The sequence below is a fragment of the Callorhinus ursinus genome, unplaced genomic scaffold (genome assembly GCF_003265705.2).
Source record: "Callorhinus ursinus isolate GAN/ISIS: 27379988/994484 unplaced genomic scaffold, GSC_fseal_2.0 scaffold19, whole genome shotgun sequence".
Classification (NCBI taxonomy): domain Eukaryota; kingdom Metazoa; phylum Chordata; class Mammalia; order Carnivora; family Otariidae; genus Callorhinus; species Callorhinus ursinus.
The window spans coordinates 8,788,290-8,802,489 of NW_027397081.1; the positions used below are offsets into that span (position 1 = coordinate 8,788,290).

General features: G+C 38.8%; 1 protein-coding gene and 1 pseudogene across 9 annotated transcripts in view; both read left to right on the forward strand.

Annotated features, from left to right (window-relative positions):
- The window catches only part of LOC112840328 (DNA primase large subunit pseudogene), a 122,262-nt pseudogene that overhangs the window by 104,111 nt on the left and 3,951 nt on the right, over positions 1–14,200 (forward strand).
- SIK2 (salt inducible kinase 2) overlaps positions 1–14,200 on the forward strand; it is a 121,767-nt gene that overhangs the window by 76,635 nt on the left and 30,932 nt on the right. For all 9 annotated transcript variants that reach the window (XM_025893658.2, XM_073903728.1, XM_073903729.1 and 6 more), the window contains one exon: positions 6,255–6,416. In XM_025893658.2, the coding sequence (XP_025749443.1) occupies positions 6,255–6,416 (162 nt within the window). The remainder of the gene's footprint in view (positions 1–6,254; positions 6,417–14,200) is intronic.

The following is a 14,200-nucleotide window of genomic DNA, read 5'->3' on the forward strand; positions in this document are numbered from 1 at the left end:
TTGGTGTCATTTTAAACATCAGGTAAGTGTTTTACATATTCACAAAATAAACTTAACACAGGAGAAATATACCACAAAGAGATAGCTTTTCAAACAACTTTAGAACAATAGAATTTGGACTTTTCATTCTTTTTTATTTATTTTTTTGCACTGTGTGTTCTTAGGATGGTGTAATCTCAATATTAAAAAGAACTCCAATGAAATTTTAACTTTTAAACTTCATCCAGTAATTTTATTGTTAGTAGTGATATTAGCATAGCTATTTTGACATTATTTCGTGTATATTATAGGATAAAACAAGTAATTTATGTTAAGAACGAGGATCTTTTTGTAAGAGAAAAAGAAATACACATGTAAAAATCAAAGAAAAGTAATTCCTATAATGGTACATTTGAAATGGAGTGACGTCATTACTTTTTTTTTCTTAGCTCTGTCTCTGAAAAGTCTTAGAAGTAATACCAGTCCTGCCATAAAAAACACCCTGAGCACCCAGATATCATTCCCCAGTGAAGAGAACCAGGATTCTTAGAGAAGTGACTGATCCCAAGTTTGGGGCAGGAAATATTCAAATTATGCATGAGACAAATTTATTATGCCAGAAAGCAACAAAGGCATTGATTATTTCTGGATTTAAAAAACAAAAACCTATAAAGGGGCTCTCACTGGTCAAAGATGGAAAAATTTGAGGATCAAAAAGAATAATGACTGTAATTAATTGAAATAAATTGAGTATATAAGAATCCATGCACCCATTATGATACTTAAGAGAATCCTAAAATAGAAGAAAAACAAAAATAAACAAACACAAATCTTAATAGTTATCATTGGAGGTAGCCAGTGTACCAACCCCTTACTCTGAAAATTGGTTTAACTTAAGGAGGAAGAATTAAGCACTTATCCTTCCTGACTTATTTTAGTTATAGTTCAGGATAACTAAATAGCCCTAATTGACAACAGAAGAATTTCATCTAATAGATGTGGCAGGAATAAAATAATTAGAAAGTCACAGTTTTGCAACCTCTAACGAAGTAACTGGTTCAGGTTCAACCACCAGTGAATACTAAAATTAGTGCTGTGGTTCTCCAAGTACAGCCCCTGTTCCAGTATCTTAAGCATCACCTGGATACTTATAAAAAATACATAAATTCTTGGGCCTTTTCCAGCACTTGCTGTGTCAGAGACTCTAGAGGTAGGTCCCAGCAATCTGTTTTAACAAGGCCTCTAAGAACCGTGTTAGGAAAAAGAGATGAGAATGTTTAATTGAAGGATCAAGCTATCACCCCCATAGCTCAGTGACCAACCTTAGCACTCCTCGAAGCGGGAGAACCAGATGCTGTAGTCCTCCAAGTAGATGCACCTGTGACGTATTCTTGCCACCCTCCAAAAAAATTAAACTTGCATCTATTCTATTCTTCATACTTGAATTCCAAATTATTGGAAATACAGGAAATAAGAGAATAAGTTAAGTGAGATCATGAGGAAGTAAAAGACAAATCCAGTAAGTCAGTAGCAGAGGAAAAGGGGAGGGAGGAAGGCTGTTCCAAAAGAAAAGGATTCCAAAGACAAAATAAGCAAAGACGGAATGTACATCTTGGGGCACCTGGGTGGCTCCGTCGGTTAAATGTCTGACTCTTGGCTTCAGCTCAGGTCCTCATCTCGGGGTTGTGAGGTCGAGCCCCACATCAGGCTCCGTGCTGGGCGTGGAGCTGCCTAAGGTTTTCTCTCTCCCCCTCCCCAGCTCTCTCTCTTTAAAAAAAAAAAAATGTACGTCTTGTTTGGATCCTGATTCCAGTAAGCCAACTGAGGAGACTTGAATTCAGACGGTGAATTAGATGATATTAAGAAATTGTTAATTTTGTTAGGTGTGGTGATGGTATTATGGTTATGTAAGAAAAAAAAATTTTTTTAAGATAACACAGAAAAGTATTTAGGGTGAAACAAAGTGATGCAAGCATTTGCTTTAGGTTACTACGGAAAAAAAAAGATATATGAAGTATGGCAAAATGTTGACAACTCTTAAATCTGGGAGATTCATCATACTATTTTCTCTACTCATGTATGTTTGAAATTTTCATAATAAAAAATAGAAAATTTTAAAAGATACCTGCAAAAATTTTTATTCGGATATATTTATTCCTGTGCTAGCCTTTATCATGGTGTATTGCAATTGCCTATTTACTTGTCTATACCAGTATTTCTCAAATTACCAGTATTGAAAGACCAATTTTTTTAATTGTCCAATTTGTCACAGACCATGATTTTTGTAAAATACAATAAAAATCAATTACTGTAAAAGCAAAGTGAGGAAAGGACATACAAAATATAACCTTAAAAAGTTTTCTTATTAAAGTCAACAAAATTACATTTCACTTATCAGAACAAATTTAAACATAGGATAAAACAATTTTTTAACTACCCATCAAAAATACGCATACAGGCAATTAGTATGGAAAATTGCTGTTACACTCAAGTTTGTTCTGTAACCATAATTAAGTTTTTCTTGTGAAACATGAATATGCTTTTTGCATGTTACCTTGAGGACCTTGTATATTAACTTCAGCGTGGGTTGAGAACAGTGCCCCTCACAGAGGATGAGGAAGTATACCTAAACCAGTGTGATTTCGGCCACAGGTTTTTACCTCAGTTACTTCTGTTACTGATTTCTCAGCAGATGGTACAGTTTTCAGGGATGCCCACACTGCAGAAAACATACAGAATGAGGAAGGGAGGAGTGAACACACCAACCTCTTTAAACAGGCAGTCTTAATCTCTGGAACGTGGATGTTGTCATTTTTCTCACAATGTGTTGTATATTTATTGTTATGCGATTCTAGCTTTACATGGTAATTTTAGGTTCAGGCATACCATTCCTCCCGCCCACCCCCCCCCCCCCCAGTACCTTTCCTGCCAGGCTCCAAAGCTTTTCTTCCCCCCCTGGCTAGGGTGGTATTAATTTGGACTGATGGCTTCAAAAACATCTGTACTCTAGATTCTCTTGCACTTCCTAGGACTCATTTTGTAAGTGACAGTTTGTTGTTGTTCTTTCCCCCATATACTTATATCTGTTCACATTGGATCTGTTAGGTTTCTCTGTGTTGCCAGAATCACAAAAATTTTTCCCATTAACTCACATTGAATGAGCATTTTCTTTTCTTTTTTTTATAAAGATTTTATTTATTTGTGTAGAGAGAAAGCACAAGCAGGGGGAACGGCAGGCAGAGGGGGAAGCTGGCTTCCCACTGAGCAAAGAGCCTGATGTGGGACACTATTCCAGGGTCCTGGGATCATGCATGACCGAGCCAAAGGCAGATGCTTAACTGACTGAGCCACCCAGGAGTCCCTGACTCAGCATTTTCAACAGAAAGAAATTTTGTCTCTCTGAAGAAGTCATTTATTTGTCTAGGAAAAAATTGTCTCTTTAGAGCTACAGCTTAAATGGCATTTGGTGTGGAATTTCTGCAAAATTAACACTAGTAACTAGCCAAAAGATAATCCTTTATGGAAAACACATTGCATTTCCCTCAGTAAGTTATATTTGCCCACGGGGCCAACCCTTTGTTATAGATTTCCCCGTTCATCCAGTATAGAAATGAGGCTCTGGTTTACTCTTATGAACAGATAGTACATTGTTTACTTGGTAGTTAACTTAGACATAGTCACTCTGATGACAGTTTGGACATTCTGACTGAAAAGTCTATATATTCTTAAATGATTTTTTTTCCCCTGTAGAATTCTGAATGGCTAGTATGTGTGCTCTGTAAAGGCAAAAGGAAAATATGGGGAGCTGATCATCTCAATTTGTGATCATAGCAGATGAAGAAACATATACAAAATGTCTCCTTACATTTTTTTTAAAAGATTTTATTTATTTATGTGATAGAGAGAGAGGGAGACACAGTGAGAGAGGGAACACAAGCAGAGAGAGTGGGAGAGGGAGAAGCAGGCTTCCCGCCGAGCAGGGAGCCCGATGCGGGGCTCGATCCCAGGACCCTGGGATCATGACCTGAGCCGAAGGCAGACGCCTAACGACTGAGCCACCCAGGCGCCCCATTTTTTTTATTTGAGTGTAATTGACACACAATGTTACGTTAGTTTCACGTGTACAACTCTGTGATTTGACAAGTTTATACATTATGCTATGTTCTCCACAAGTATAGCTACTGTCTGTCCCATTACATCACTATTATAGTATCATTGACTAACTATATTCCTTACGCTCTGCTGTTTATTCCTATGACTTACTCATTTCAGCCTGTATCTCCCTCTCCCCTTCACCCATTTAACCCAACCCCACACCCTCGTCTGCCTGGCAACCATCAGTCTAGTCTGTTCTCTGTATTTATAAGTCTGATTTTGCCTTTTTTTGTTTTGTTTTCCTATAGCTGATGTCAGAGAAATTACTGCCTGTGCTCACTTCTAGGATTTTATGTTCCTAGACACATTTAGGTCTGTCTGCTTACATTTAAAGCGTCTAACATGTATAGTACTAATATTCTATATTTTATAATGGTTGATGATACCATCCATGACCAGACCTTAATCAGCTAAGTATTTAATAAAAACCGTGCCTCTGATGTTTTGTACATAGTACTAAAGCAGTGTGGGAAGTACCAAAGAAAATAATATGGCCCCTATCTTCAGAAAGCTTAAGTGAAGGTATCTTATTTTCTAACACACAGTGTGTTAGAATTAAGGCTGTGTGTGTGTGTGTGTGTGTGTACACCCAAACACATACGCACTTTGAGATATTTATGTGATATATGCAGGTAACTACAGTGTGAGCCAATGTGTTGTCAGTGATAAGGAGTTCAGAGTGTAGAGATTAGTTCTACTTGAAGTGACGAGGAACTGTTTAAGGGCAAGGTGGCATTTGAGCAGGGTTTGAAAGGGTAGGATTTCAGCCCGAGTCTAGTAAGGAAGCTTGATACGATTTTTTAAAGTTTATTAACTTGAGCGTGGGTTGAGAACAGTGCCTCTTCATGGTTACAGTGAAGTAACCATTCATTTACCAGTTGTATGAATTCAGCCAGATTACATAACCCCTCTGATCTTCAGCTTCCTCATCTATAAAATGAAAATTAGAATAATAGTTATCATAGGGGGTTTTTAGGAAGATTAAGAGGGATACAGTGATACGAACATGCTTTATAAACTGTAAAGTGCTGTACAAATATTAATTTTATAATAAATATTGAGGATGTCCTGAGCCAAAGCCATGGACTCTAAATATCAGTAAACCCCATAGCCTAGAGCAGAAAATATATGGAGATGTCTGAATATTCATTCACCCATACAATTCCTAAGTTGGGAAAATAATCTTAAATTTTAGAAAAGCCTTTCGAGATTTCTGCTGACCCTTCCCCCTCAAAAGATCATTTCAGAGGCCTTTTAGATGTTCAGGAGAAACTTGAATGAGCTATAATGTTTCGTTTTGTTGAGTTCATGTAAACATATGCAGAACTAATTTTCAGATAAACTGCTTTAGTAGAGATTATAACATTATACAAAGATAGCTAATGTATCTTGCAAAGTATATTTGCTTAGAGAACACGGCTATCATGTTTGATTTAGAGAACAAGTCTTGGGTAAGTGCTCCACCAAACAAAACAGAGTGTGAATTATTTAAGCTACTTCCAGGGACCACTGTATCTTATGTTACAGGTGGCTTCTATAATAACTGCAGGAAATGATTGCTTAAAAGAAAGATATCTTTTGTCTGATGGGATGTCATGGGGTTTTTGTTGGTTTTTTTTTTTTTACATAAATTTTGTTTTTTAAACGTGGTTAGGAAAAATATTCAATAAACTTATAAACAGAACAGAGAGTGCTTAGACTAAAAAAGCATTGTGAATTATACTGTGAATATTATGCCACTTGCTGTTGTCTGGTCTTGGGCTCTCTCCATTTATCTGGACTCCAGTGAAATATGATTGGAATTACTTTTCTCAAGGCAGGGAACTTGGAAAACAGCATGTTACTTGAACACTCACTCCTATTCATTTAGAAAGCTTTTGAATAGGTGAAGGGGATTAAAGTACACTTATCTTGATGAGCACTGAGTAATATATGGAACTGTTGAATCACTGTATTGTACACCTGAAACTAATATAGCAGTGTATATAAACTACACTGGACTTACAATAAGATAAATAAAAAGATAGCTTTTTGAGGAGAAAAAATTCTACCTATTAATAGTGGGGATTTTTTGTTGGTTGGTTTTGGTGAATAATCCTAAATTCTCTCCTTTTTTACAGACTACCTTGCTAATCATGGCCGGTTAAATGAGTCTGAGGCCAGGCGCAAATTCTGGCAAATCCTGTCCGCTGTTGATTATTGTCATGGTCGGAAGATTGTGCACCGGGATCTCAAGGCTGAAAATCTCCTGCTGGATAGCAACATGAACATCAAGCTAGCAGGTAGCTGGGACGCAGCTGGCTCTAACGTGACCAGACACGAGCCACTGTACTTGGTGTGTGTGCAGGCAGAGGTTCAGGAACATTTCTACCAGTGACATCAGGATTTCTTAAAGTGTGTTTTACTCATAGTTCTAAGTGTAGTGACAAGTAAGAGAAATCGGTTTATTACTAATGTACACGGTGGCAGGACTGGGGTCTGATTTGTGGCCAGGTCCCTTGTGCCCTGCTGGAGGAGGTCCGTTTGTCTGGGTGTGTGTGTGAGGTAGGGGACTGATAGCCGGACCAGAAGAGCCATACAGGAGCACGCTGGTGCTCTGCCTGCCCTCCTGGTTATGGGTGATTGTGCAGAGAGGTCACAGCCGGAGAAAAGACAGTGATAGAAGTCTAATGCCTGGCTCTGATACAATAAGGTTTTGAGTTATAACATGGAGGTTGAGGGTAGAGAGATTATTTTGCTAGTTTTTCTCCTACACTTTTCACAACTGTAAAAGGTTTTATATTTTATAGTCCAAGTTCCTTTATCCATATGGTCAAGAATTCAGTAAATATTTATGTGTCAGGTACTGTGCTATGCTAGGTATCCTGGGGATACAAATCCTCTGATTCTAAAAGTCTAGTGGGGAGATAAAAATAATTAAAATACACTAAGTTCCCCAAAAATGTATGTACCAAATGCAATAGGAATCTGGGTGAAGGAATAGCAGTCTACCTGATGGCTTCACAAAGAGGGAACTAGTTGAACTGAGGCTTGAGGGATGAGTTAGAAGCTTGCCAGGAGGATAAACGGAAGTAGGGTACCGCACACAGGCAAACTGTGTAAACACCACAGGTGTAAGGGAAAGAGGTTGAGACTGGTTGGTGGGGACCTGTAGCTCAGCATTGGTGAAATGTAACATGTGTAGGCACAGGGAATCGACGCAGGAGGAACAGGTAGGCAAAGAGCAGAACATGAAGGGCCTTGAATGCCATGAAAAAGATTTCCGAGTTTATTCTGTTGGAAATACGGAGTGCAACCTATTGAAAATTGTAGGGTGGGATGGAAGTGAAGGTGGGACTGGGCTATTATGATTATCTTTGCATGTTGGAAGAAGGTTTCTTTCTGGCAGCAGGCTGAAGACGGGCAGGAGGCGTGGGTGAGACTGAAGGCAAGAAGATTGATAAGGAATCGAAGGCAGTAGTCCAGTTAGGAAAATGTGGGTCTGGGCGAGAGTAGCAGCAGCAGTGGTTGTAGGTGTGGGAGGGAGATTGATTTCAGTTAGGGTATCGGAGAAGATAAGGGGCTTGAAGCGAAAGCTTAGCAAAGTTGCAAGTGGTGGTGTTTTGTTCTAGGATTGTTAAAGAGGAACAGAGGGACATCCAGATGAGAGGAGCTGACCAAGAAATGATTTGCTGACTAGCTAGGCTGGATACTCATTGGACTCCTAAGCTTAGGGACAAAACAGCAGTCTTGGTTTGCTGCATTGTGGTATAAAATAGAAGTTAAAAGCGTCTGATTTGTGCATGTAACTGGTATAGTTCTATGCCATTTCCCATTAGTTTTTGCTTTGGGCATTTGAGGGAAAGCAAATAATTAATTTTTACTTACTTTACTTTAACTCTTACTTTAATGTTAATAATTAATTTTAAAAAATTTTTTTATTGTTATGTTAATCCCCATACATTACATCATTAGTTCTTGATGTAGTGTTCCATGATTCATTGTTTGTGCATATCACCCAGTGCTCCACGCGGAACGTGCCCTCCTTAATACCCATCACCAGGCCAACCCATCCCCCCACCCCCCTCCCCTCTAGAACCCTCAGTTTGTTTTTCAGAGTCCATCGTCTCTCATGGTTCATCTCCCCCTCCGACTTACTCCCCTTCATTCTTCCCCTCCTGCTATCTTCTTCTTTTTCTTTTTTCTTAACATATGTTGCATTATTTGTTTCAGAAGTACAGATCTGTGATTCAACGGTCTTGCACAATTCACAGCGCTCACCGTAGCACATACCCTCCCCAATGTCTATCACCCAGCCACCCCATCCCTCCCACCCCCGACCACTCCAGCAGCCCTCAGTTTGTTTCCTGAGATTAAGAATTCCTCATATCAGTGAGGTCATATGATACATGTCTTTCTCTGATTGACTTATTTCACTCAGCATAATAACACCCTCCAGTTCCATCCACGTCGTTGCAAATGGCAAGATCTCATTTCTTTTGATGGCTGCATAATATTCCATTGTGTATATATACCACATCTTCTTTATCCATTCATCTGTCGATGGATATCTTGGCTCTTTCCACAGTTTGGCTATTGTGGACATTGCTGCTATAAACATTGGGGTGCACGTACCCCTTCAGATTCCTACATTTGTATCTTTGAGGTAAATACCCAGTAGTGCAATTGCTGGATCTTAGGGTAGCTCTATTTTCAACTGTTTGAGGAAACTCCATACTGTTTTCCAGAGTGGTTGCACCAGCTTGCATTCCCACCAAGAGTGTAGGAGGGTTCCCCTTTCTCCGCATCCCCGCCAACATCTGTCATTTCCTGACTTGTTAATTTTAGCCATTCTGACAGGTGTGAGGTGGTATCTCATCGAGGTTTTGATTTGGATTTCCCTGATGCCGAGCGATGTTGAGCACTTTTTCATGTGTCTGTTGGCCATTTGGATGTCTTCTTTGGAAAAATGTCTGTTCATGTCTTCTGCCCATTTCTTGATGGGATTATTTGTTCTTTGGGTGCTGAGTTTGATAAGTTCTTTATAGATTTTGGATACTAGCTCTTTATCTGATATGTCATTTGCAAATATTTTCTCCCATTCTGTCAGTTGTCTTTTGGTTTTGTGGACTGTTTCTTTTGCTGTGCAAAAGCTTTTTATCTTGATGAAATCCCAATAGTTCATTTTTGCCCTTGCTTCCCTTGCCTTTGGCGATGTTTCTAGGAAGAAGTTGCTGCGGCTGAGGTCGAAGAGGTTGCTGCCTGTGTTCTCCTTTAGGATTTTGATGGACTCCTGTCTCACGTTTAGGTCTTTCAACCATTTGGAGTCTATTTTTGTGTGTGGTGTAAGGAAATGGTCCAGTTTCATTCTTCTGCATGTGGCTGTCCAATTTTCCCAACACTATTTGTTGAAGAGACTGTCTTTTTTCCATTGGACATTTTTTCCTGCTTTGTCAAAGTTAATCATTAATTTTAAATGCCAATGTTACATATGGTTCAGGGAGGTAATGGATTTTCCATTCTGCAGGCTATGACTTTTTTTTTTCTAATGGGATTGCCCGAATAAGACAGTTTTTTAAGTTAATCTGTTTCATTCCCATTATATATATAAAGATTTGTATTGATTTGTCTTTTCTGTTTTGAAAGTGCAATCCACAGTATTGGTGTTTCCATAGTTTCTTATGTGTGTTCACTTCTCCCATTTGTAGTTTTGTTTTTTTCTCTTCTTCTTTTGGTCTCATTCATCTCACTCCTGTTTGCCATTCTTCAGGAGTGCACTTCCCTGGGACTTTTTGTTTACTTGTTGGAAGCATCTGCTGCCCTCAAATTGTCGTCTTCAGAGAAGGCTCTTGTTTTTTCAAGTCCTTAACTCTGTAGAAAGAAAGAGGAAACTACTCCTTCACCTTCATATTCCTTTATGTCTAAAACAAAAAATTCACAAAAACATACTTCCAAGGAGTTCTGGGAGTCTTTTTAGGCAGAGAAAGGTTAGCGGTGTGAGTCATATGCTATAGAAATTACAGAGTGCTCTGTCACTAACATCTCAAAAGAAAATGTCAAAGTAGAACACCAAAGAAACTTGCAAACAAAATACACAGAATATGCCTTTAAGGTTATAACCAAGTTTTGCCTGTGTCTCCTATAATTTTGGCATATAATATAGGTAGATAAACTCAGTATCTCTAATGTCATTATGTGGTATTCACAGCTAGGTCTCTGACCTCAGGAAGCAAAGATTCTGAGTTTTCAAGCATTATTGGTAAGTTTTTCCTCAAGGGTTACTCACTAACCGAATTTTGGGTTTTATCATTCAGTATTTATCCATCGAGTCTCATTGATTCCATTACCTCAGTGGAGACACACATGCGTGCGCACGCACACAGTATATCTTAGCACTCAGATATCGTCTTGTCCACGTTTTTCTGTCATCCTCACCACCGTTTACCCCTAATTTTAGTAAACGTTTATGAAGCATCTACTATACTCCTAGGCTAAGTCCTGGAGATTGAAGTATTTCAAGACAAAAACGATTATAGTGCAAAAAAGTTCAATTCTGCTCTCACCTGGAGGAGTTAACCCAAAACCAGAGCTTTGACTAAATGTAATACAAGAAGACAACTGTGAAGGCCATGAGGCTAGGGGAAAGACGAGCTCTTCCTGGAAGAACCAGGGAAGTGATTAGCTAAGCCTTGATTAAGAAGGGGACAGAAGGAGAGAAAAGCAAAAGGGGTGTGAGGTAGGGAAGGCAGATCCAAGCAGGTCTCAACATATGCAAAGGCGGGCAGGCCAGAGGACTCAGATTGTGTAGGGAAGCTGTGGACCAGAGCTAGTGGGACCTGAGTGCCAGTGACAAATGACAGGGAAGGAGCCTGGACAGGTAGGCAGAGCTACATCATGAAGAATTCCACATCAGAGTTTATATGTGTTTCTATATGCTTAAAGAATTTCTCCCGGATGTTTATTTTTATCCATAGATTTTATAACTTTTTTATAGTACTGCTTTCCTTTAAAAACATCATCTTCTGATCTCTGAGGAATCTTCTTGAATTTTAAAGAATTCCAACGCATGTAGGAAAGATGGGACTCGATGGAAAGATTGCAAGAACTCAGAATAAAAGGCAGAATTACTCCCTCAAATTATACTTCGCTTGTTCTCCTTATGAAGATCTCTTTTAATTGCTAAATGGGCTGAATAAATGAACTATTTTAGCCATCTTGTATGTTGAAATTGAAGAGAAAGTGCAAACCAAAACTAGGTGTAAATTACAATATTTTGTAATTTACAAAAAAGAAAATGGGGTAGAAGTGTAAAATATGGTTTACTTTAATAAGTACAGAAACATGACTTTGAAATCATTTTCTAATTTATGCTCCTCCTGTGGATAAAGACTTCAGACACTGATGAGCCATGGATCCATCCATACCCACATGTGTTCATTGCCTCAATTATGAGACCTCCGGCCTTTGCAGAATACAAGGCAGAATGCAAAGAAATATTGGCTTTCATTAATTGTAGTAGTTGTAATATTTCCTCCTATTTTGGCTATGACTGGTCAGGCATCAAGTTGAGAATAAATAGATGAAGGACATTTAGTTTTATTCTTCACCTTTCCTAATCTGAAATGTTTATAATAAATACTTAGATAAAGATAAAAGTGTATGAACTAGTTGGAGGAAGTTTTCAGAAAATATCACCATTCAAACAAGGCTTCTACGTAAAGAATGTGGAGTGTGATAGCAGACAGTATTGGTGGAGACTCTGGCTGTGCCCCTTAGTGGCTGTGTGACCTTGGGCTGATTATTTATACTCACTGAGCCTCTGTTTCTGTATGTATGAAACAGATTAATCTGTTTCTCAGGAATATTGCGGGGATTCATGATAATGTTAGAGACAGGGGGCTAGTAGGTAAGAATATGGTCTCTAGAACCAGACTACCTGGCTTTGAATCATGGTTATGCCACTTACTAGTTGGGTGACCTTGGACACATTACCTAATATCTCTGTTCTCAGTTTCCTTATCTGTGAAGAAGGAATGATTGAAGTTCATATCTCACAGCAGTTACTAGGTAATATTTGCAAAGTACGTAGAACAGTGCCTGGCACATAGTTAATGCTATTTAAGTGTTTGTTAAATAAATTGTTAATTAAAGTTCCTGGCATCATGTAAATACTCAGTAAAAGGTAGCTATTCTTTGTATTCAGTATATAATTGATTCCATGTGAAAACAAGTCCTGAAAATTCTGATAACCATATAACCCCCCTCACCATGTTTTTTAATTACCAAGGCCTTAAAGCCTTATTAATACAAATCTCAAAGGAATAAGACAAGTTTATCATTTATATTCTAAATTGTCTGTACTTGATATGAATCTTTTTTTCTAAGAGGGACCTTAAACATAGTGATGTGTAATAGCCTGATAGATCTGACCTGTGTATTACAAGTCACTTGTCTTTGGCCCCAAGAGGGATGCTTCCTTTCTGAATTGACCCATGACCTCCGAGTAACCCATTATGTCTCATTATTGTTTCTAACAATCTTCCTGTTCACAAGAAGACCTTGAGACAGGGTTTCTGTGTATATAATTCCAGCTTTATATCCTGGAATCAAAAAAAGACTAGGGGAGGCTGAGGTAGTAAAATATTTATTAGAAGTCTTCTATTTGCTATCCTCCTGCCACTGGTATTATGTAAAAAGAGCTCTGCGTCAGCAAGCACAGTAGGACCTCTGCTTTATCCCTCAAGCCCACTGAGCACCAGGAACACATTAAGCCTGGGCTATGGAAGACGGCTCAGAGGGTTTTGTTGAGTTTTGTTTTGTTTTGTTTTGTTTTTCCCTTCTTCTTCTCCCTCCCTGCTCTCCACTCCATTTGGGGCTAAGGAAGACCATTTATTTGCTCCTTAGCTCACTGAACTCCCTCATTGCACAAATCGATGCCTCACACTGGTCAGCAGGATCACATTTCATCTCAGCTGTGGTCACCATTCCCGTTGCCCTCCTGTCAGGTAGAGAGGGGGTCACTGACGTTTGGAAGGAAGCTGTGCAGCTGGCGGGCAGCAGAGCACACGGTGACGTCAGTGCCGGCCAACCCCTGTGGCGCTGGTGTCACGTGTCAGCTTCATCTCCATCGCCATCCTTCGTTTGTCAGCTTTCACTTCGATTGTCTTCTCTGCTCCTATTATAATAATTACAGAAGAGGTGTATCTCTCCAGCGAGCCTGGGTATCTGAATTCTACTGGTAATTTTAGAAACGAGGATAAAATTAACCCTAAAGCCATCTGCTGCTCTGTAGGAGAATGTTTTTAATTATAAATTAGACATTATAACACACTGCTGGAGATTTGAAATTGCCTCAGTGTGGTGTTGCTTCTTAGAAGTCGTGTACTTTTCCTTAGCTCAAAGACTGGTTTTCAATGTTTTGTTTTTTCCCTTTTCAGAAAAAGTTAGTTTACCTAATGACTTCTTTTATTTAGTCTTTAGGTCATTTAAATAAAAATCCTGAAAGTATTTAGTAACTATAATCATTTTGCAACAGTAACAGTGACAGACTGTTGAACATCTTCTGTATGTTTCTCACAACCTTTGTTTTGTTCTCTGTTTCCTGGCTACTTGAAGAGAGGTCTGGGGACCAGCAGCATGAGCATCACTTTGGAGCTTATTAGAAATGCAGAGTATCAAGCCCAACCCTAGACCTGTTGAATCAGAATCTGCATTTTAACACATTGTCCAGGTGGTTTGTATGATTGCTCATGTTTGATCTATTTCATTCCGGCAAGTACAGCAGAATTCTTCTGTGCTTAGTTCCCATCAGACAGTAATCATCAGGATCAGCTTATTTACTCTGTGTAAGGTCCTGTTATTCCTAAAACATTGGCCCTTTGTTAATGATATTTGGGCGCAGATAACTTAGATAATTTAGTGATGACAGTAATAATAATTGGCATCTGTTATTGGTAAGATAAAGGTCAATCAGTCACTTTCAAAATAAGCAGACAATAATAGCAGTTCTAGTACTGTTTTCAAATATATCCAGTCTGTTACTGGTGAGTTAGATAAGAGGTAATTAGAGGACTCACCTTTTGAGGCC